General features: G+C 45.9%; 2 protein-coding genes across 14 annotated transcripts in view; one reads left to right on the top strand and one right to left on the bottom strand.

Annotated features, from left to right (window-relative positions):
* The window catches only part of RAB11A (RAB11A, member RAS oncogene family), a 37979-nt gene extending 16694 nt beyond the window's left edge, over nt 1-21285 (top strand). Inside the window, exons 1-5 of one of the 7 annotated variants that reach the window (XM_074879934.1) lie at nt 9384-9471; nt 11232-11363; nt 11504-11579; nt 12419-12693; nt 15832-21285. In XM_074879934.1, coding sequence (XP_074736035.1) covers nt 11305-11363; nt 11504-11579; nt 12419-12693; nt 15832-15946 — 525 coding nt within the window. In that variant the 5' untranslated portion in view covers nt 9384-9471; nt 11232-11304 and the 3' untranslated portion in view covers nt 15947-21285. Of the gene's footprint in view, nt 1-433; nt 2166-8405; nt 8532-9383; nt 9472-11231; nt 11364-11503; nt 11580-12418; nt 14349-15831 lie in introns of those variants that run through there. The other 6 variants (XR_012630340.1, XM_074879933.1, XM_074879932.1 and 3 more) reach the window with 6 other exon arrangements.
* Nucleotides 4642-22477, bottom strand: part of MEGF11 (multiple EGF like domains 11) — a 306502-nt gene continuing 288666 nt past the window's right edge. For 3 of the 7 annotated variants that reach the window (XM_074879910.1, XM_074879909.1, XM_074879912.1), the window contains 3 exons: nt 14417-14473; nt 7460-7666; nt 4642-7108 (listed from right to left, as the gene is read on the bottom strand). In XM_074879910.1, the coding sequence (XP_074736011.1) occupies nt 6948-7108; nt 7460-7666; nt 14417-14473 (425 nt within the window). In that variant the 3' untranslated portion in view covers nt 4642-6947. Of the gene's footprint in view, nt 7109-7459; nt 7667-8614; nt 8798-14411; nt 14474-21278; nt 21346-22477 lie in introns of those variants that run through there. The other 4 variants (XM_074879918.1, XR_012630339.1, XM_074879914.1 and 1 more) reach the window with 4 other exon arrangements.

Genomic DNA, 22477 nt, shown 5'->3' with positions numbered 1-22477 from the left:
AGAAGAAACTGCCCTCACAGTCCTATCAGGGAGAGACATTTTGGGTGGTTCTTTTTAATCCTGCTGTTGTCTGTGGATACATCAGTAAACATGTGACCACTGTCCTCAGAGCCTGAAGAACCATCAGAAGGAATTGATGGGACACATAGCTTCTGATTCCTAGCAAAAAAATCTTGTGAGTTCTGTCCATTTATAACTCTTATCTCAAGGGAAGTAAAACAGTGGTTAAACTAATTTCTTTTGCAAAAATGTTTTTCTGAATACAGAAAGCCTCACAGCTGAACTTCTTGTGAAAGCTTCCGTGGATTACCTATATAGTTCCAAAACAATGGGAGATCTTTGTATACCTTTATGCCTGGTTTTCCCCAGGTTTAACTTCCTGATGGTGTTTTGCTGGTGTACACATAATGACTAGCTCTTTCTCACCTTCCAGAGATCTATCGTATTGTTTCCCAGAAGCAAATGTCCGACAGACGTGAAAACGATATGTCTCCAAGCAACAACGTGGTTCCCATTCATGTCCCTCCAACCACTGAAAACAAACCAAAGATGCAGTGCTGTCAGAATATATAGAATTGTTCACTCTTTCCTAAAAGGCTGTGTATATTCCCCAGGTCCAAGATTTAAATATATTTGTAATTCTTGTGGTTACTTTCTTGTGTTTAGTCACTGCTTATTCCTTCTGAATTTCTCCATGTCTTAACCACTTTGATTTCAGTGTTTATAAATCTATTGCTTCTATGTGGCTGCAGTATTTTCCCAACACCAACTTGTCGGTTTGGGTTCAGTAAATTGTTTGGATCTGAGCTGATCTCTTTCCAACAGGATACCTGCTAGTCAGAGCACAGATGCCTTCAGTGAGCACTTGAAGATGTTATTCTGCTCCTCGCAAAACAATTACTGTCAGGTTAACTAGGAAAATATCTCTGGGCAGGATAATCTTTCCTTGTCTTAAGGTGGTGTATACTGCATCTAAAGCTTGATGAAATGCCCGTTGCTCTGAAGTGCAATTTTAATGTAAGTTAAATGTTTTTGGCTACATCTTCAGATTGTCAAGTTAAGGATTTTTTTATAGAATATTATGGGGGAGAAAAGAGAATTTCTTGTGAGCAAGCAGCAGGGTTCTTGCTACCTGTGAATGTGCTTTTGTGGTTTGGCACCTGCTGCAGAGGAGGTTGTGATGTGAGACGGAGCAGCCGGGGGGACGCTGGTGGGACCCCGGGTGAGGGGCCTCTTACGAAGAAAGCAAAAGCACGAGCTGCATAACTGGTGAAGGGTCACTCTGACACTGGAACCTGCAGCGTGGTTTTGTGCTGCCTTAGACTTGGCCTCCGCAGTGCTGGTGGTATCAGGATTTGAGGATGCCTGTTTTCTTTCATGGTACACAGACTTGAAGGGTGTTGTCACGTATTATATATCACATTTATTAATACATGCCACGTATATTAATATATTCAAATGCTTCAGTTGATGAATCAACGACTTCCACAACCTGGTCTTAGTTTGCAGTTCCATTTCATCCAGTATTTTTAAATTATTCCAGTGGTTTGGTGGATGTTCTTTAACAAAAACATCTGGAGTAGTTTTCCTGCTGGATGCCTTCCTTTGGTGGCCTGTCGCTCCGTACAAATCATCTGTTCGACTCGCTTGTTCAGGGATACGTGAACTGTGCCTTCTGTCCCTGCACTCGCTGCGTCTCGCCCCGTCTGTGCTGTTCCCAAACACCTCATTAATACTGAGATTTGGGGGCTATAGGCACTGAATTTCCACAGTATTTAAAAGAACTATTCGTTGTATAAATGCCTGCAGTTATTTATACAATTACAGGGACGGAATTGATTGCAGGGGACGTTTCTCAAACTCTGATATGACCCGCTTGGAACATCCAAATCTGGGCAGGCACTACCAGCTGCGTTTCGTACCCAACCTTTCTGTCTTGCGGTGCTCATGATGTGTAAGGCACACGGAAGGCATTGCTGTAGTCGGTCACTTGTTTTTTTTAATCCATTTCTCCTCCTAGTATTAGTTCTGAAGATGCTATTTTGATCTGTTTGTAAATTACTTTGTATTTTATGCATGTACTGTACCTTGATTCATTATTTTTTTAGATTGATTTAAAATATATTCATTCATGATTCTAATAAAGAATTACAGGGGACGACTCACTATGGTGTTGGGTGCACTTTTTGGGAGAATGGGGGTTTGACCTGAGTGTTTTTACTTACTGGCAGCTAGAAAGCTTCTTGGAACAGGCTGTGAGAAGACGCTGAAGTGGAAGTACCCCCAGAAAAGGAACTGAAAGGGTCATGTAACACAGTTGCTGCCTTCACTCAGAGCAGCCTGCAGCTTTCTGGGGCTGCTGCAGGTCATGGCCAATGACAGTTTGGCAGCTTCAGGAAGCTTTTATGCTCTGAAAAGTCTGTGGGTTCACTCTAGTCAAACCTCTGAATAGCTTTTACAAACCTGTTTGTTATTTTGTGTTTTTTTTTTTTTTTTTTTTTTTCCCCACGTTGCCACCAGTAAGAAAATCCAGTGAGACATCAAACTACTGCCTTCTACAGCAAATGATTTCAGCTTTTTGATCCTTTTGGTGTCCTGGGCTGTGTTCCTGGCAGGCTCAGGGCAGAGCACAGGGGGCAGCGCTGGTGGCTCTGAGGACAAAGGCAATTTAGGGCCTTTTAGCACTGCAGGAGAGTCAGGATGAGGTGTAAGGCTGGGCCCTTGCTCTAGGAGCTGCTCTCACAGCACTTTCTCTGGCCAGACTGGAACATATTTGGAATTAAGCAAATTACTGGGACAGCCAAGTTCTAAATTTGTCAGCTGGAAATGCAGGATGAGTTTCACTTCACTTCCTTTTCTGCCTCGTGTAAGCAGGCAGCTCCATTCAGCTGTCACGTCAGGTTTGGATTTCGTACGGTTTTACACAAGACGCTTCCTTCTGCAGCAAACGCACCCAAGCGAAGCCTGTGGGAGTGCACATAAATCGCTGTTGGAGGCCGGGGCCGTCCCCACCCCATGCAGAATTTGCATGTGTGCACGTGCTTCTTCTTTCGCCTTGCAGCAAGCGGTGCTGTGTTTGGGTCCTGGGCAGCTGTGAAATGGCTGCGGGTGCTGTCAGAAAAAGAACGAACTCCAATTTTTTATTTCCCCACCAGAACTTTAATCATAAACAGGCCTTAGGCCGTGCAAAACCTGATTTTGTATTTGGGAACTGCTGTGACGCGGAACGTAAAATTTTCATGCAAGAGTTCGCAAAGCCTTCCTAAGCTATCGCCTTCTAAAGCAAAATCAAATGGTGGGTGTACGGAGAGGTAACTTCTGACCTGGTAAAGCCTTTGTCTGGGGTTTGTGGTTTTGTGCTGCTTTTTCCTGGCTAAGCCTGGTGGTGCTGGGCCAGCGGATCTGGCTGGGTGACACTCCTGGGACAAGAAGGTACTTCACAAAGTGCTTTGGGAGAGACAATGCAAAACACTGTTCCATCTGAACACTGACCCAATGGGGTATTGTTCCCGTTCAGCGGCTGATTAATCATTCTTTTCCATAATTGGCATTACTTCTGTGCTGAAGTGTCTTTTCTCTGCTAATAGGAGACAACTGATTATAACAGAGACTGCTCTGGGGCCCTGAAATGAGCTCTTGAGTTTCTGGGAACTCTGTATAATAGTGCAAGATTGGCTTTGCTTGCCAAAAGCTTTTGCTGTCATTTACATATTTGAAAGTCCCAACCTTACCAACTAGGAAGCTGTTCAGCGAGCATCGGTGGTTCTTGTTTGATGGGAGTTGAGGTTCTGACTCTTAAGCAGAAAGGACATGGGATTGTTCTGATTTAGAGACATTTTTATTAAGCTAGAATTACTTATTCCATCAGTTCAAACCTGATGAATTTCCAGCCTTAAATAGCTTATTGAGCGTGGCTTGTCAAATAAGAAGATTACATGCTGGGCTCTAGTTAACAAGATTTTTAGAAATACGAAGCACAAATATTGAAGGAGCTTCAGTCTGTAGCAGTCCGCTGTGTTGCCTGGGGGTCATTAATTCTGAAGGTGTTTCTGCTGCCAATCTGTGCTGGCGATTTATTGATGAGGCTCCTGGGGAGTGCTGTCAGACCCACCGAGGCAGCTGCTGCGTGTCCCGTCTCTCACTGCTGGCTGCAGGAGGGCAACTGCATTAGGCTGGCTCCTCCAGTGCCTGCCCCATGGCACAGCTGCCTGCTCCTGGCACAGAGTGCTGCCACAGCACCCCCTGAAAATCAGAGAGACCCTGATGTCGATGCTCACCCCCCATTGCTCTCTGTAGGTGTGCAGGAACTCGTCTGGGGGGGGTTGTGCATCACGGGGGGGCTTGCTCAGACCCGCTGAGGTTAAACTGCTGAGGAGCTGTGAGAAAGGTGCACACAGAGCCAGTTAGGTTTTGGTTTAAAGCGAGGCCTTACTTGAAATGAACTCCAAATTACAGTCTGAATTACAGCATTGTGTTTTCTGAGAAATTCTGCAACTTCTGGCTTGTAAACCTGGTGCCTGTGGGGTTTTGTCGTTGAAGGGGGACAACTCCTTCGTGGCCAGCCCCATCGCCTGGCGAACTCGGACCTGAACATGGGCTGGAAGTTTTAGTCTGTGAATGAGTACGTTTGAGAAATACACACTGAGAGAAATTCAATTTATTTTGTACAAGGTAGAATACCTTCGCACAGTGAACAAATATATTACAAATCTGTCTTGCCTTAAAAAAGTATTGCCATTTTGGTGCCTATTTCCTAAGGTAATGCTAATATACAAGAAGGTACTTTTTTTTTTGTTGGGTTTTTTTTGTTTGTTTGTTTTTCCTGTTAAGCTCTATGCATCCATTGGATTTGGTTTGAAAATCCAGCTTTGAAAAAAAAAAAAAAAAACACTGAGCACATCTCTGCTCTCTGGAGTCTCATCGCAAACTTTACAGCAACACACACAAACATCGGTCGGGGCGGCAGCTGAGACTGCTTGTGCTAGGTGTCAAGGTGGGTCTCTAACAAGAGTGTGCCTTATGGAGCTGCCTTTCTCTTCATATTTTTGAGGTAAGTCTTTCTATTAACGTACATAAAATATATTCCTACTGGCCCTACAAAATAATTGTCTACTTACATCTCAAATAAGGCTTTCCTGGAAAATAAAATTCCTATTGCTGATCAGTCATTGCCCCCATGCACACATGCAGCATTCGTGTAACTACTGATGCATTATCCTGCAACGTGAAGATCTGCTGCTCTGGAAGCCTGGGGGCCCTCAGGGCTCCCCTCGCCCGTCTGGCTTTGCGCAGAGGGGTTCGGAGCCAACTGCCGGCCGGGCTCCCGGCTCCTCCAGCAGCGCCTCGCCGGGGCTCCCCACGCCCCAACATGGGCCTGCTGCCGCCGGGCTGCCGCAGCTCCGCACCGCCATGCCAGGGGCTCGGTCCCTGGGGTGAGGGCTGGGCCCCACAGGGGTGTCCTGAGTGATCCAGAGCTGGGATCAAGCCGCTGCCCCCGAACTGGAAGGCTCCTCTTCCCAGTCCCCTAGACCAGCAGGTTAGGTGAGCGATCATGCTTTGAGCAACTGATTGGTGCTGGTTTTGTTCTCTTCTACTTCCATCAGAATGGCGAATGTGCCACAGAATTTTTTTTTTTTTTATATTTAAGAGGCAATCAACTTGCTACTTCCACGTTTGCCTAATAAAATTACATACTTAGAATCAATACTATTTCATGCTCAAAATCTACAAGGAACTGCTTAACGGCAAGTATTCTACTTTCTAGGTCAATAAAGACTACAAAAAAAAAATAAAAATCATGGTGGCTTAGTCCAAAACTTTACCGTGGGCCAACCCCTTGATAATTACTTCACAAACAGCTGCTGAAAAAGAAAACCCAGTTTCAGCTCAATTTAATGACATTTCAGGTAGAATCATCAACGGATAAAGTTGCACTACATGGTAATGCATATCAAATTAAAGGGTGTCATAAATGGCATGCTGTTAAGTGAATCATGATGGGATGGTTTGTAAAGATGGTCGAGAGAAGCCGACGTGTCAGCTTTAGGAAAGGAAACCAAACCAGGGTTAGTGTGTGCAAACCTGCAGTGTCCCAGGGAAGTAAATGAAGCTGCATCAGTTTACACTGCTTGACAAATCCGGTGGTTTTATCTAACAAAATAGAAGCTGTATAAGGAAAATTAAAGCCTATCTGTGCCAATCAAAGTACTTTATAGCTTGTTAAAAGTGTGGTAAGCTGGGTGTGAGACTCATTGTTGAAACTCAAGTCCTTAGCAAAGATCAGTGGACATTTGCCAAGATTTTACCTTTTAAAAGCTGCACAGAATGTGTCTGTGTTAATATTCCTCAACTCAAATATCCTGGTACTGAATATAAAGATGAACATCTCAGTGCTAATTACCAAGCACGATCTGCACAGGTTGCACGTGGTGAGGGCAGTGAATGAGGTTTCCAGACAGTGAAATGACAAGTTTCCCTGCTTTCGTTCAGAAAAATGTCCATTTCCATGACAAAGATGTAAAATACATTCCAGCGTATTCCTAGTCACCTTGTTCCTAACAGTAAAAGGTTTCTTGATGCAGTTGGTAGAAATGTACATCTATAAGTCCTTCTACTTAGCATTTGTGTTTTATTTTACAGCAAAGCCAGGGTTAGAATACACACCACGGAGAGTTTTGCCTGGAGCATGTAGATGCCTTCCTGGGGTGACGTACTCCAGTCGCGCGTGGAGGAGGTTCTCGTTAGTTCCTGTTACCCATATAAAAATGTCTTTATAAATAACATCATGCAGCAGCAGTTGGCCCAAGCTGATGTTGTGTTACGTTAGGTCCTTGCGTAAGACAGTCTGAAGTCCCGTCAGCATCCTGCAGCGCAGAAAAGGATTGTCTTCTCTTTTGCTTCCTCAAAGTTCGTGTTTGCAGCACAGTGCACCAGGGAAGTTCATCCCTTTAAGACTGCTTGTCCCAAGATGGCCCGTGCGTCGGGCTGTGCCTTACGGGGAGGAGGTCGTAGTGACTAGGAATGTGACTGTTCCTAGGCAGGTCGTATGGATTTTGGAGGTAACTGGCACTCCGACCGCGGGCGTCTTGGACCACGCTGACGGTGGGCTCTGGGGAAGCAAAGAAAACTGGGTTATGGTAACTAGCAGCGCTCCCAAAACTAGTTGTATTTTGTCACAAGCACAGAACATCAGCTTCCAAAACCATCTCTTCCCCTCGCAGCTTTACGGGCAGCGCGTGGGGCAGAGCAGGGAGAAAACCACCAAACAGATCCAAGGGCAGGTAGTTCCCACAGCCCTGCAGATAATGTCTTCAAAAGAGCAACGCTGCTGCACTTTCCAAATCTGGCAGCAAGGACAAGCCCGTGTGCTACTTGTGTCGGGAAAGGGAAAAAAAAAATCAGCACCTACAATAAAAACACCAACAGTTGGAACAGACCTTCTGCCTCCCGCCCCGCTTACCAACTTCGTAGATGTTTTTATTGGCTGTCGATGAAGTTGGCATTTCTGAATATGGGGACTCCCTGTGACCAGGCGATTTCATTTCCACGTAGCTGCTCTCGGAGTGTTTGCATGTTAAAATGGGGGGGTCTTTAATGGTGGCGTATGGGTTTTCGCTGCTGTTCAGAGAACAAGTGCTGGAGCTGCACACAGATTCTTTCATATAATCTGCAAAACAAGAGTGGAGTGTGCGTGTTAGAGTTGTTAGCTTGCTTAGGTTAATTACAGCTGAACCTCTGCAGGAAGGGTGGGGGGGACAAGGGGGCAGGGGGGTAAGGAAGATCCTTGAAGCATCCAGCACAGACACCCGACACTTGTGCTCTGGGTGTGTCCAGACCATTGCATCCACAACTCACTAGCAGGAAAGAAATAAAAACCTGCTCGATACCGAAGGTTCTCCTGTAAAAGGTTCTAGTTGTCATTTACTGCAATATTTAATTGGAGGTGGCAATCCTTTCCCTCCCTCCCCCTGATTCCTAAGGAGCTACGTTTTAATCCCACTTCGCCTGCCCCACAGACCCACGCATGCGGCCGTGGCGAGGCGGCTCTGCAAGCAGGACCTTCTGCTGGGCCAGCTACAGGGTTAAGTGTCCCGGGGGCTCTGGCCAACATCAAATGCCGTATGTTTGAATGCAAAACATTTCCAGCAGGGTTAGAACTGCATCATTGCAGCACATGCACGTGTGTCCCCTGAGAGCTCCGGTTTCTGGGGCTATTCAGCTCCAGGAGAAACCGACTTCTTCATCTTCCCACTGCCATTAAGACTGGGAGGAGGCTGCTCCTGCTAGCAGGGAACGCTTGGGTTTCCACGGGGGGGGGGGGCAAGTCTCCATCTGAGCCTCGCTTTTGCTTGGCCTTTTTTTTTTGCCCCCTGTCGCTCTAGACATCTACTGCTCCTCTCCCCTAGGCTGGAGAAAACAGGAGATGGTGACGGAGGAGGCGCTACATGGGGAGAACAAGGTTGGTGTGCGAGTTGTAACCACCGGTCTCCCCTGTCCGTGACCCTGGCTGGGATAGGCCAGCGTGCTGCAAGGTACAGTGCCAGTCTTGCTTTAAAAATAAAAAAAAAAACAATAGAGAATAAATAGGTCTTAACATTGACATTCAAGAACGTGCCATTGCTGCTGTGTGCATCCTGCTGGGCAGTGCCATTAATTTAGTATTAGAGCGATGCAATGAAAGATGAGGCATTTTCTTGTGCTGGGTTACAGTACAAAGGCAGATCCTGGTATATATGAAATACTCCCGGTGAAATAGCGGGACTTGCAAAATAGCTGCAATCCCAGCTGCCCCCGCTATCTAGTATGGGAGACAAAAAGAGAAATTCAGGTTAAAAAATAGACAGACAACAAGATATCGCTTCTCCTTTACAAACCTCGTCTCTGTGCCTAGCCGCCCCATCCTGCTAACTCACTCCTCAGGTTCGCCTCGCTCTGTGGTGCGATACTCCCTCCGTCAGCTCTGGGGTTGTGTCTGTGTGTCTGTGTGTGTCTGTGTGTCCGTCAGCCCCCGGGCCTGGTGCCCTTCATCTTGGCTCAGCTGGGGATAGCCCTGAGCCACCGGCGGCCCGAGCAAGGTATCAGGTTGTGCCCCGCGGCCTGCAGCAAGCTGTTGCATTTCTGTGCTCCAGTTTAGTGATACGAGCAAATCTGGAGAGTTCTCAGCTCTCAGGGTGAATGAAACCAGCTTGGTAGGAAGCTCCACTGCAAAGCAAAGCAGCTGGACCATGCTGGGACCATCAGGGACGTGAGGGCTAGCAGAGGTCCTGGCACCAGTGCAATGTTTAGTGATAAAATTAAGAAATTTGTCTGACTTCAGCCTGGGTGAGATTAACAATGCCTTTGCTTCAAAGTAAAACATGGCTGTTTTGGTACATCACAGGAGATGGGAACCAAAGGAATGCAAATATTCCCCAGCTGCTGGCAGCAGGGTTTGGCCCTCGAGCTTCACCAACCCCATCCTGGTACAGGCAGGTCGGTGAAAATCTGTCCCGTCCTGTCCCTCTAATGAGCAAGACCAAAGGGTTGCGCACATGAGCCAGCTCAGCGTTATTAGCTTTTGCTATGAATATGACTTAAATTAAGGTGCCACGCAGTCTAGGTTCCGTTACTGTTTAAAGGTGAGGAGACAACAGACAAAGACTAACAAAGTCTATAATAAAATTAAAATCTTTAGGCTAAAATACCTGTGCTGTGTGGACTGGTGTTTTCTCCAGTCCCTGGGCAGGTTGTACATGGGTGAACTGTCTCATGTGGGCAAGAAACTGAAAGCTCCAGGCACTGCAGGAGCACTCACCACTTCAGGGACATAACCCCGATGAGGGGGAGAGACTCGGCCCTGAGGCTTTTATTTCCTCCTTAGCCAAAAAAAGGCTCAGCTCTACCTGCCAGCAAGTTACAGCTTCCGCTGGCTACGAGGAGTACGTAGTGCTCGTTAGGAGAGCCTGGGCAGCCTTCCATAAGCCAGCTCTAAATTTTGAGGTGAGAGGACAGGAAGACAGTGGCAAACTTGCTTCTCTGCCTCAAGCCGTGCTGCTCACGGGGAGGAAGGCAGGAGCTCGCAGAAGGCGTCAGCGTGAGCAGGTGCCTGTGGCTCTCAGACCGTGTGAGGCCGAGCGGGCAAAGTGAGCTCCATGTGTGAGCGTGAGGCTGCCAGCACCCTGAGAGTCCGCTACAAAGCACTCCCTGTCAGTACCATGGCTGGGAGGGAACAAATCAAACCAGAGCTGGGTTTAGATTCATAAAATGTAGATTATAAAAGACTGCTGGCTGGTACTGTGAAAAGGGGAGAGAGTGAGCAGTCCCGCTCCTGCGGTGCTGTAGCAGGCAGGTGAATAGCTGCATGGGTCAGTGCTGGTTTGTTTATGGAAGTGGGCACATCAGAGCGAGCTGGCATAGGCAAAAATCCCAGCACATCATATGTTTTATTACATCCAGCTCAGCTACTTTTATCTTCCTAAGCTAAAATTCACCTGTACTGCTGCCAGGGCTGACACTACCCCCCAGGCAGGTGTCCCTCAGGCTGTAGCCGCAGCACCAGCCCTTCCTGTCCCAGGAACCTGTCAGCAAATACCAGTGAAATACCACTTGGGCTGCCCAGACTCATTTGGCCTTTCCCAAGAATTGCCTTTTCCCAGAAGAAATTGAGAAACAGCGCGCCTAAGAGCCGATTCCCGCTGACGTAAATGGGAACTCTGTGTCTAGCTGGGGATTAGCCCCTTCGCTCTGGATACAGTATAATTTATGGAGCACCAGTGTATGTTTGGTAACGTGCTATACACCAGGGAGTCATTAGCCCACAAGACATATTATGCACAAGATCGTGGAGAATTTAACTCTAAAAGATGTAGAAGCATCTGAGTTACTTCATTATTGAGGTAATTTGGGGATAATTAAAAAGTCTGGCATCGATTGTCAAATTTCATTTCCTGACTTAAATTTCACCCAGAACAAATGTATTTAGAAATTCTCAGACCATTCACCCTGCAGGCCATGTGTGAGCTCTGGCGAGGCTGCCTCATCATCCTCCCCAGGCCCACGGGCTCTCGGGGAGGTGCAGAGACCAGCCCGACCCATGGCACTGCCACCAGCAGCGCTGGCACTCGCTGTAAGCGCTTGATCAGCTGGACACACTAGAGAAGTATGGGGAATATGCTCTAATTTTGAAGTCCCTGTCTTGTGTGTTGCCTGGATACCAATCACCAGACCTTTGAAGGTTTTATTTTTATTACCAGGGACTGGAAATGTACTTGTCCCTCCCACAGACCGGGTTCCTCTCTTTTGCCCTGAATAGCCTCTGGCATACAAATGACAGCCTTGGTGCCTACTGCCACGATTGAAGTGCTAATGAAATATGATGTACACAGGTAAAACACGCTCTCCTACTATTTAATCACATTTATGGATGACGTTCAGTGTAGCGTGCCTTTCTGGCTGCTTTATTAACCTGGCTAACCTTCGCTGCTGCAGGACAGTAGCATAGTGATGGCTCATTGCTGCTTTTCAGGGTGACACAGTTGTGGGGACACATTCCTGCACAACAAACAGATGAACCACACTGCACCAAGGCCCACTTCCCTGAGGTAAGTGCATTAGTGTTTCTAACTGCTGGGATTTTGCTGGCTATTGTGCAAAGCATAGGGGTTTTTCCTTAAAATGTTAGTGCCTGAGGTCACATTATTCCACCCGTGCATCAGCATTCATTTAAAAAAAAAAAACCCTAAGAAATAGAAAAGGACTCAGCTGCAAGGAAAAGCTTGGAACTGGTATCACTGAACACCACGCACAGGAAAGAAACTGCTCTAAAAACCTTGTGACAGTTCAACCACTGTCACCACGTGCCACGGGGCTCCATGCTGGCACCCTGGCCTCCAGCCCCTTGCTGCCCCGACAGACTCCTGCTGCTTCACCAACGCTGCGGTGTGAGCCGGGCTGGTCTGTGGGTGACCTGGCAAACACAAACCGGCCGTGCTTAACCCCCTGGGCCTCCACTAGCAGCACGGCCACTGCATTTCTAGTGACAGATCACAAAAGGGACACCCCTCTCCCGGCTGCCGTGTGCTGGGGACAGCCTCCAGCCAGGCCAGCGCGGAGCAGGGGCTGCAGAACTGCGGGCTCTGGTCTCCTCAGAGGAGAACTGGGGGAAGCAGGGGGTGGACCAGGTCCATCACAGCCTGAACTCAACCTCAGGGGCCCCCCATGCCCCCTCCCTGCAGTGCATCCTGTGCAGTGCAAGCTTTCTCCAGTTAGACCTGGCACACACTGATGGGAAAAGACATCATCTTTAAACTGCGTAAAAGTATATAAAAACAAAGCACCCGCCTGCCAAGTCTTTTTGCTGACAGAATCCAATTGCTTGGGACTGGGAGTTTCTTTTATCTGAATGATCCAGCCTAGCAGATGCCCTCTCTCCATCTTTCAGATGAATTTGGCTAGTCAGGGCCAACGCAAGACCTGGCAGGGCGAGGAGAGCTGCGCACTGAGCATCGGGCACATCACCCGGCTCCTTCTGCTGGGAGACTCATCTGGGATGAGAGCACCCACGCTGCTGCCAGAGCCCCAGCACTGCCTGAGCCCGGCAACTGACCTTCAGAGCGGGCTGTCAGAGAGCCTTAGCCATCCAAAGGCAGATGCTTCTGAGACATCTCAGCTGTTAACTACCTGCAAGGAAGCTACCGAAAATCCCTGGGAAGTCAGGTGTGTCCCCATGTCCCCAGCACCCTGCCCTTGCCAGCGCCAGCCATGCCCGTCTGCAGCAGCTGAGCCACCACAAGGGAACACATCAACGTTCCTGACATGGCTTCTGGGCCTGATTTTTCAATTCATAAGGAGAGAAACATGTAAAGAAAATGGCTCAGATCCTAAACAATAAACAAAATATGTAGCAGCAGAAAATACACTTCACAGTTTGCTGTTACTGTAATTCTTTTTCTCTTGTTCACACTGGTTTCCCACGCTCTGTGTGACTGTGTCTATGGATGGGAGTTTCTACTTAGTGTGTTCAAAGCAGCTTTTTAACTTTGTAAACACAGTAATTTAGTTTAATCTTGAAATTAATAGTTCCATGTAAAGAGAACAACTAGCTATACTACAATAAGATTCTTTTTCTGAAAAAGAGAATCATTGAAGTAGCTGAAACCAGCGGATTGAGTCAAATATACATATGTAACCCTTTTAATATTTTAAATTCAGCTTTATCAGGAAAGACTTGGTCATGGACTATTGGTTTCCTTTGGTGATTCTGTTTGATAAGGTGACGTTTTAGCAAATATTATGTCACTTTATTTTGTAAGCAGCAGCTACAAAGTGATTAGTGTTCTCTAGGGCTGGTTATAATCTAGTCATTGCTTTTTATGTGGACTAGCTTTCAATATTCCTTGTTAGTTCAGATAAAGGTCTTGCTCTGTAGCACCTCGGCCATGGCAGACCAGTGGGTGTCCTGAAACCAGCTCTGTGTGAAGGTACCATTTTCCCCATTACTCAGCCACTACCAGCTCAAGGACATTACAGAAAGAGGCTGTGCAGTATTCACCTCCTCGGCTGATGGAGGGACATTCCCAGCTGGTGTGTACAGACACAACAGCCTTGAATTCAGCTCAAGGACCTCACCCTGCAACCTGCCTATTCCCAGTGAGACAGACTCCTTGCTCCGTCTTCTGGAGCACAGGCCCAGTGTGCCAAACCCCGGCCCAGTCAGTCAGGAGCTTGTGGGGACCACTGTGCCAAGTGGTCTTGTAGTCCGTACCTAACTGGAATATCTTGAATGTAAACCTGGAGGACAACTGAAATCTAAAATCATTGGGCCTTGTGCTCATGACTCATCTATGATCCCTTTTTAGAACTGCCCCGAAGTCAATGCCCATTAATTGCTTCATGCCAGCATGACTGGTTAATGTACTGAGTGAGGTCTTTTCTCAAGCTCTGCTATAAATCTCTTTCAGCAAAGGCCACATAGCAGGGTCAGCTTGTTTTCCAGTGGCTTTTTTTAAGCTCAGGATGGCCAAGAGCCTTAGGGAGCCACAACTTAGCAGGCATACGCACCAGTCTATCGTCAGCAACTGCCACCAGAAAGCCCCTGTAGGATGGCTAATAGGTCCTAAAAGAGCTTCCCCTGGCCAGACAGCTCCACCTGCACCTCCTGCCCCTGCAGCAAAGCCCTCCCTTTTTGTCTTTATGCTGCTTTGCTGAGCCTATGGCCTTGTAAAGACTTGCATCCATAATTCATGGACCCCAGACATCTGGCTCGGAGTCAGGAGTGCTGCCAGCTGAGCCACGCAGGCATATTTTGTAGGTAATTGCTCTGTCCCTTTCTGTCTCTGCATGGCCACTCTCCCGGGTGCTCGGGTCTCCTATCTCACCTCTTCTACGACACCCTCCTCAAACTCTTTGCCAGGGTGGCTGCAGGCACTGGATACCATACCTTTGAAGCTTTTTTCCATTATGTATGTGTTCTGACGTCTATCCATCCCACAAGCACCTGCATAAAAATGATATATAATGGAAAACAAATAAATATTTATGTAAATTGGATTGCTTTGACTACTGAGCAGCATATATTCTTTCCTCTAAATTGTACATCAAGGTCCTCATTTAGGGAGGCTCTTAAGCACATCCTCAGCTGTAAGCATGCGCTAAGCTTCAGTGGGGATTCTGTGCATGCCTAAAATTATGCATATGCTTAAGAGCTTCCTTTCCAGGGAGGGCTTTCCTGAAGCAGGGTACTGCTCGTTACCAAGAACAGCTATTCATCAGAACAGAAAAAAAAATCATCTGCTGATACGTTCATTACTGAAATACTGGGTTGGCTTGGTAAAGGAAGCCTAAAACATATCCTTTCAAATCTGAGTCCGCAGGTTACTTTACATCACTCTGTGACTAATTTTAGGCTTGCTTTCATTTGTGGATAGTATGTTACTTAATTCACAATCTTAAATTCTAGAATGTGTACAATCTTTCTACATTACCTAATATGATTTTGCTTATAAATTTGCACAGTTCAATAACTGATGTGCCAATAGTCCCTAAGTGACTACAGCGGTCTGAAAATGCAGCAACTGAGAGCAGAGAGCTGACAGCAAAGACTTCTGCCTTATGCAATGCTGCAAGAACTTGCTGTTCCTTACAGAAGCAGCGAAAGAAGGGGATGGGAACTTTTTCCATTTTCACTACTGCAAATTATCCTAGATATCAATCAAAAGGAAAATCTGATGTAAACCTTTAAATCTTTTTAACTATAGAATCTGATATTTCTTATTGACTAGGAAAATCAATACAAATTTGGTTACTGAGATAGGAATGTCTTTGTGGCTTATGGGATTCCCAATCAAGTAACTACATTATGCTGGTAAAAGAGCAAACAATGTGTCCCAGAGGTCCCAGCTATTTGTCCTTGCATGTCCTCTGGTCTCTACAGAAAAAGCAGTCACCACCACTGGCAGTGCCATATCAGTCCTTTTTTCACGACAGCTTTGGTTTTTTGCTAAATAAGAAAAATCACTAAATTAGACAATAAATGTGTTACTGGCACATCAAAACCAAACCCCTTTGCTCCGATTCTCAGAGTGCCCATCCCTGAGCACAGGAAGAGGGCTGGTGGTACACAACTGGCTCTCTATGATGGGGCTCTTTCCCTTCTGGCCAAGAGTGACCCCCCCAAACCATTTGAGCACCTTCTGCTTTGTTTTCCACCACTCCTTCTGAGCCAGTTCCCAGACTCACCCCCTGAAAGATGCAGAGGGAAAGGCTGACTGGGTGCTTTGGGCATAGTGGGGAAGCTCTTTCACATAACAGCATTAGCCGTGTGCTTTATTTCTCTCCTGTATTCTGCTTGGGCAGGGTCCTGAGTGAAGAGGATGGAGCTAATTCACCCCTTGGCTCACATCCACAAGCCTGGGCTCTCTTTCCCAGCAGCGGTGCTCCCAGAGGTCATCCTCCTGCCAGGGCTAAGTAAGCCTCCAGGAGCGCCCCAGTGGTGTTTCGGCCAGCTTCACAGAAGACACAGCGTGCCTCTAGCAAGAAGCAGCTCACACCACACAGAGCAAGCCTGGCATGTAAGAAGCTGGTGAGCACCCAACTGGGGTTATGGAGTGGAGGGGGCCATAGCCATGAGGAAAGAGCAGTGGCAGGGAAGTAAAAGAGATCCAGGCTGAGCCATGGGGAGCAGCATTGCTCATGTAGTGCAACAGCAACAGAAAAGGAACCTCTGGCTTTGGAAGACTGGGATGAATAACTTTGCTCAGGACCATGATCCATCCTTCCAGTCCTCCCCAGTAACTTTAAAATATTGACCAGCCATGCTGGAGTTAGAGACAAAGCAAGCAGCAAAAAACACAGGAGTGATCCTGTAGGACAGTATCCTCGTAACTGTTGGGGATTAATGAGCTGGTTAAAATAAGGACCATGAAGAGTAAGTGACTTATCGAAACAGAGGTTACCCAGGGAACAGTCAGCTGTGCTCGCTGCACAGCCCATCTTTGTACAAGAATGTTGCATCTGTTCTGAGCACCCTCACCAGATCAGAATGAAGGCTGGAGCCTTGGGGCTGCTGTGAGGATGCAGTGATATCAACCAGCTCTTTTGGTGGCTCAGAGGGGAAGGACTCCACCTTCTGAGCACATCTCGTTAGCTCAGCTCCGTGTGAGCTCCTGCCAGTTCTATTGGAAATGTCAGGCACGTCTGGAAGGGTTTCTGCAGCAGCACCAGATCACTGTGCCTGCTCTGAATAAGCCTAAACTTGCTGTGAGAGCCTTCCCGAGGGCAGGCTGCCGTATTAACACAGGGTTTGTCTGAGTGACCCTGACTTCTGGTTCTCAGCCAGGTAACAGGCAGTCCTTGCCCACACCAAGCTGCAAAATAGCACATTGCCACACTTCAGCTTAGTTGTCACTTAGTCCAGTGTGGCTGTAGAAAACTGAGAATCCTTCTCATGGGAAAATGGCTAAGAAAAGGTGGGGTACACCTGCTAGGAAAGGTACAGGTAGGGCTGGTGCTGCCTTGGGAGGGCTACACGATCCCTGAAATCCCTTCCCAACCTATTCTCTGTAATTCTGCCTTTCTACCTTTAGTCTTCTTTTATGTCTGTTATAATCCTGTGGGTTTTATGACCCATTTTTGTGTATTCATTGCATTCCTCAGGAGGTGAATGATGGATACATTATTTTTTAAACTGAAGAAGTAGTTAATGTGGAAAAGCATAAACAGTCCAGGAATCTGGCACTTCAGGAAAGCCTAGGTTTAAGTTTGAAGCTAAATAGTTGCTGGGGTGGAATCAGCCTCGACTGGAAATATTTTTCCTCACCTCTTGGCTTTGAGAAAAATGCAAAGTCAGCCCTGAATAAAACTTTGTGGCTTTGGTCCTCGGAATAAATGCAGCTTTGAGTCATTCAAAATGTGCTGCAAATCACACTTTAATCTCTGCACTGAGGACTACTGTTAAAAAAAGCATCACAGATAAAACCATTTTTGTCTGCAGCCCACTGTGTCCAGCACTCAAGCCAATGATCATAACAACCTTTTCTGCACTCAGTAGGTGGTTTAGGGCTTTTGACTTGCTTGGAATAGCAGCTGGAAGCTGGACTCTGCACTTGCTTAATGCAGACTGGACTAGAGCAAGAGAGATTAGTCACAGGGCAAACAATTCCGGTTCTGCAACAAGAGAGAGCAAATAGAAAATGCAAAGACAAGCCATTCCTTGAAACTGGTAGGACTAGGCTGCGTTGAACAGGTAGTGACACACAGCGAAGGTGACAAAGCATCTCTTCTTGGCACCACAGAGTCCCCAAACTCTGATCTAAAGCACACGCCCATGAGAATTACTTGTGCAAATGTGGTCGTCATTAGACTCCAAGTCCATTTAACAGATATGATTATCTCTCTGACAAAGCCTGATATTTGAAGCTCACAAGCAAATGTGCCAGCAGTAAAAATACAGGCTGTGTTCTGCCCCTTGCATTTCCCAGTTGGAAAGAACACAAACCTGGCAACTTTAGTCCTACAAAACAGGCAAAATAATACCTGCAGTCTGGTGAGATCCACTGTATGTGTATATACAGTGGTTTATACATATGTACACTTTTATATATACGTAGGATATATGCATAGACATGCATACACATATGTAAGACTTTTTCTACACAATTTCTTCCTGTTAGGTTCAAAGAGAGCCCTATTGATATCAGAGGGAACACATGCATTGACTTAGATAAGTGTTACATCGTGGCCTAGGTTAAGACTAGTTTTTCTTGGCATCACGTACAGCAAACAGCCTCTGGCCATCTGACACATGCTCTGACGAGAAGCTGGTGTTGGGTCAGGCGGATTCACTCTCATGTTTTCTTGCCACGTTTGCTCTATCTCCTTGATCTGTGCTGCTGTGGCAGTGTGTAGGACGATCATCTGAAATAATGACCATGGTGGACTCTGAAATGGGCTGTTCCTCTGGCCTTGAGCCCCCTCGGTATGGACAGCCCTTTCTCTGCTCCTTCAGAGAACATCTGTCTTTCTTTCCCTTTCCAAATAAAATGTCTGAGGAATGACTCCTAGCTGAGCAAAGATCAATGATGCAAACCATGAGCAATCAAAAGGTGTTTTCCAAAGCTGTAAAAGTGCAGCCTACAAGAGCGAGGAGAGCAAAGAGGGGTTAATTAAAGCACTCAAACCTGTTACCTGTGGGATTGCCTTTATGAGCAAATAGAAAGTACATGGTATTTCCAGAAAGCATTCTGTTATCCTCTTTTAGACACAGATGTAGAGATACGTTGCTTGGAAGTGAAGAGCTGTGTTGCCAAGCACACAGAAAAGGGCATGATACCACCAGTCAGCTGAGCAGTAGTGCTCTGCTCCTGCTAGAAACAGTCTCCTGACTTCTCCTGAGCTGCCAACCGCTGCTCCTGAGTAAGGCAGCATCTTCTTGGGAGTAGCTGCTTCTCCTGCTCTCCCTGAGCTGTGAGATCAAAGGGGAGTCTAAGCCTTGATCCAGTGTGGTAGCGAGAAGCAAGGGTTTCCCCATCAGAAGAGTCCCTGAATGCTTACAGCCGGTTTGAGCACAGCCATGACCCTGAAAAGTGACGGTATGCTGCAGTTCAAGATATAAAATGTGTCAGCCTGGGACAGATCTGGACAGCATCCAACTTTGAGCACAGTATTTGATCAGAAGTGCATTTCATAGGTCAAAAAAAAAAAAAAAAAGAATTAAGAAAACTCCTTATGATTGCAGGTTTTAGAAGATGAGTGCCCGAGTTAATTTTCACATGGATATTCTTACTACTTCCTTTCCCCCAACTATAATTCATATTTATGACACTTGCAATTTCTAACAAGCCTACAGATATTTTTGTGAGCCTGATACTCTTTCTCATGCGGCTGGTCCAAAGAGCCTGTCCTTCGGGACCAGTGCCTCTGTCGGAGGAGTTGCTGGTGGAAGAACCAGGGAGGTGATCAGAAGAATTGAGGGTTTTCCATCCATTCCGAATTTCTCTTCCATTTCCAATCTTCCCTGCTTCCAGCTCACTTACACATCTGCTCTCTATAATATTTCATGGGGTCACAATAGAGGAGTTGTCCACTGCTATTTTCTCTATTTTTAACTGAATCCAGCCATGCACAACACTTGGCTGCTATTCCAACACATGAGCTGGAGCATCTGTGTCATAAAAACTAAGGCTAATAGTGGGATGAGGTGGTACACCTCTTTAACTCTTCAGTACTTTCATGCATGATGCAGTTTAAAGGTCAAGATCCCCTCTGTGACCTTATTAGGCTTCACTTTTATTTTAAGTTTACAATTCAAAATTGAAGTTTTTCACTTTCTTCTGAAATTTTCCCATGTGAGTGAAATCAGCAGTTTTTATTGCACAAAAGCCACACCATGAAATGAAAACATTTTACAGGCTCATGTAAAAATGGCTTTGAACTGAGCAAGAATTTATCATTACGAAAGTTAGCATAAGCAAGCATTAATTTTGGTACTGAAAGGGAAGAAAAATATATCTCTTTTATATCAATTAGTGTGAAAAAGACATTTTGAAAGAAACAAGGAAAAAAGTATCTGGCACGTAAAATGCCATGGAAAGAATAGTGACTGTTTCGCTGGAGACCACTTAGCTGAAGTATTTATCACTTCTACATCATTCTTACTGCAAAGGCATTTAGCATTGCTTCTGCTGGTAAAATAAAATGCATGAATGCAGGACAAATGTGGCATACAGGGAGTTTAGGACACCGCAAGATAAAAACAAATAAAGCTAGTGAGCAAAGCAGTAAAATGGTAAAAGGAAAATTGACTTGATTTGAGGAGCATTTGGAAATCCTCACTACCCCCAACTCTCCATGTTACGTACAGATAAGCACAAAAGCAGTTCTGCAGTTTATTATACAGAAGAAAACATTAATGTTGATAATGATGGAAAAGGTTTTGCATTAAAGCTTGACAGGTTTGTGATTTTCCTGATGCAGGGAAGACTTGTTCTTTGGAGCAAGGCATGGTGTGTGACCAAAAGAGCAGTGACAAGATGTGATGCCTGGTAGTGCCCTGTGTTAATTCCTTTGCCATGTGAGCCGTGAGATAGTTGACCTTAAAAATCCCATAATACCACTTTCAGTAAGATATTAGTAATCCCAATAAAGGAAAGGGAAAATGCTTTCTGTCACTGACAAGCTAAACTCCAAGTGCTCAGATAGGAAAACAAATTGCATCCAAAGCACTAAATCTGGATAGATTTTGAGATGAGAGCTGCTAAAAACCCTGTTAAAACTGAAGCCAGGGAGAATAAACTCAGAAATGGCAATTAGACTTCACTCTTGGCTTGTTTGCACTGGCTGGTTGTTTGAAATTGCCTGAAAAATGGCCACTGTATGATTAACTGGGAGATAACAGGGTGTATCGCACGCTCCAGCTCCTGCCAGAGGCTCCACAGTTTTATCAAGATGCCAGTATTTAGTGCTAAACTTTATGAAGCATGAAAGAAAAAAAAAATCCCAAATTTGAATTTTTAATGTTCTAAGTTAGTCCTTGAAAAAAATGTATAGAGTAGATGATAGTGATTCAAACTGAGCTACCGAGGAAGGGAGACCAGAATGAATATCGGCTCTGCTTTCCCAATCCGTGGTTTGTGGTAAAGGAAACAATTTTAATTCTTCATCTTTCACTACTGGCAATTCTGATTGTGAGATAAAGACAGCACTGATATCCTTCATTATTGTTAATGCCTTTATGAAAGGCTGATTTGGATTTGGAATTGCTCTAAAGTCTACTAAAGTGATTAAATTGTTTAAAAATTACTGACCTAGTTCACTCAGATAGCTGTAGGGTCTCCAGTCTGCAGTTTCTCTGTCAAGGATTTTGTTACTGAGCTGTTCAAAAAGTATGATAATGGGTTAATGCTGTAATAAACAGACAGTTCCCACCCAAGACTTCAGCCCAATGATGTCATGAATAAAAATGGGAGATGACTATTACCTTGGTCTCACCATTTGAGTTCTTTATCTGTATGAATTTGACAGTTGTTCACTAGCATTAGGGAAAATCACAAAGGAAAGTCACTTCAGCAAGCAATGAACACAAGCATGCTGGAAAATAGAGGATTTCCTTCGGTAACCAGTAATCACGACTCGAATGCCTGTGTACATGGAGTGGCATGCTGGCAGTTTCAAAATAACTAATGAAGATGGATGGATCAAAACCACCTACATAACATGCAGATAGGAGCTGCTCAGAACAAAGGGGATTTGCTAATGCATCTGTGTATTTAGTTAGGAGAGATGTAATGGCTACAAGATTTCTCTCAATTCAAGGAAAAAAACGTTGGCAATAACGAAGCATAAAACCCCGTGCAGATCTGCCAGCAAAAGCAGAGAGGAGTCCAGGGCTTCCATCCAGATGCTACTGTTGGAAAAACACCTCTTGCAGCATGACAGCTGGGACCCCCTGTGTCCCAGGGCACCTGTGCCAGCGCGGCTGGAGAAGGCTGATATTGTATTAAGCACATCTGTCAATATGCTCTTGATTTTTCTGCCGTTTGTCGAAGCCTCACTTGAGCTAGGTAATGCCTAAGTACAACACCGAGAGGCAAGCACAGCGTCTGTCTGAGGGATGGGGGTTTGGGGGGCCTGGAGTGAGCTCGCTGGAGCATCTCTTATGGCACTCAGTGAAAGGAGAGGGGCTGCTGCTTTGGGGGTGCACAGCTCCACCACAGCAAAAGTGGCTCTACAAAGCGTATGGTGATCAGGTGAGTCCCAGCAAGGAGGAGCTGTGAATCACTGTAGTTGCTAAAGCTGCTGAATTTTCCACCTGGACATTTTTCCCTTGAAAGCCACACCTGCTGAAAGTACAGCTGGTCCTGAGGAAGTGTCAGTTCAAGAGCAAATCCCAATCCCATTTCCGGAAAATTAGTTATGAAGCCATCGTTGCTCTTCTGTGTCTGCTCCCAAACTGGAAAGCCTCCTGCCTCTGTTTCAGAGGGTTCAGCTCTGCTATTTTACTATA

The sequence above is a fragment of the Strix uralensis genome, chromosome 11 (genome assembly GCF_047716275.1).
Source record: "Strix uralensis isolate ZFMK-TIS-50842 chromosome 11, bStrUra1, whole genome shotgun sequence".
Lineage (NCBI taxonomy): Eukaryota > Metazoa > Chordata > Aves > Strigiformes > Strigidae > Strix > Strix uralensis.
The sequence above is the reverse complement of the archived record's forward strand: the minus strand, read 5'-3'. Positions and strand labels throughout refer to the sequence as shown.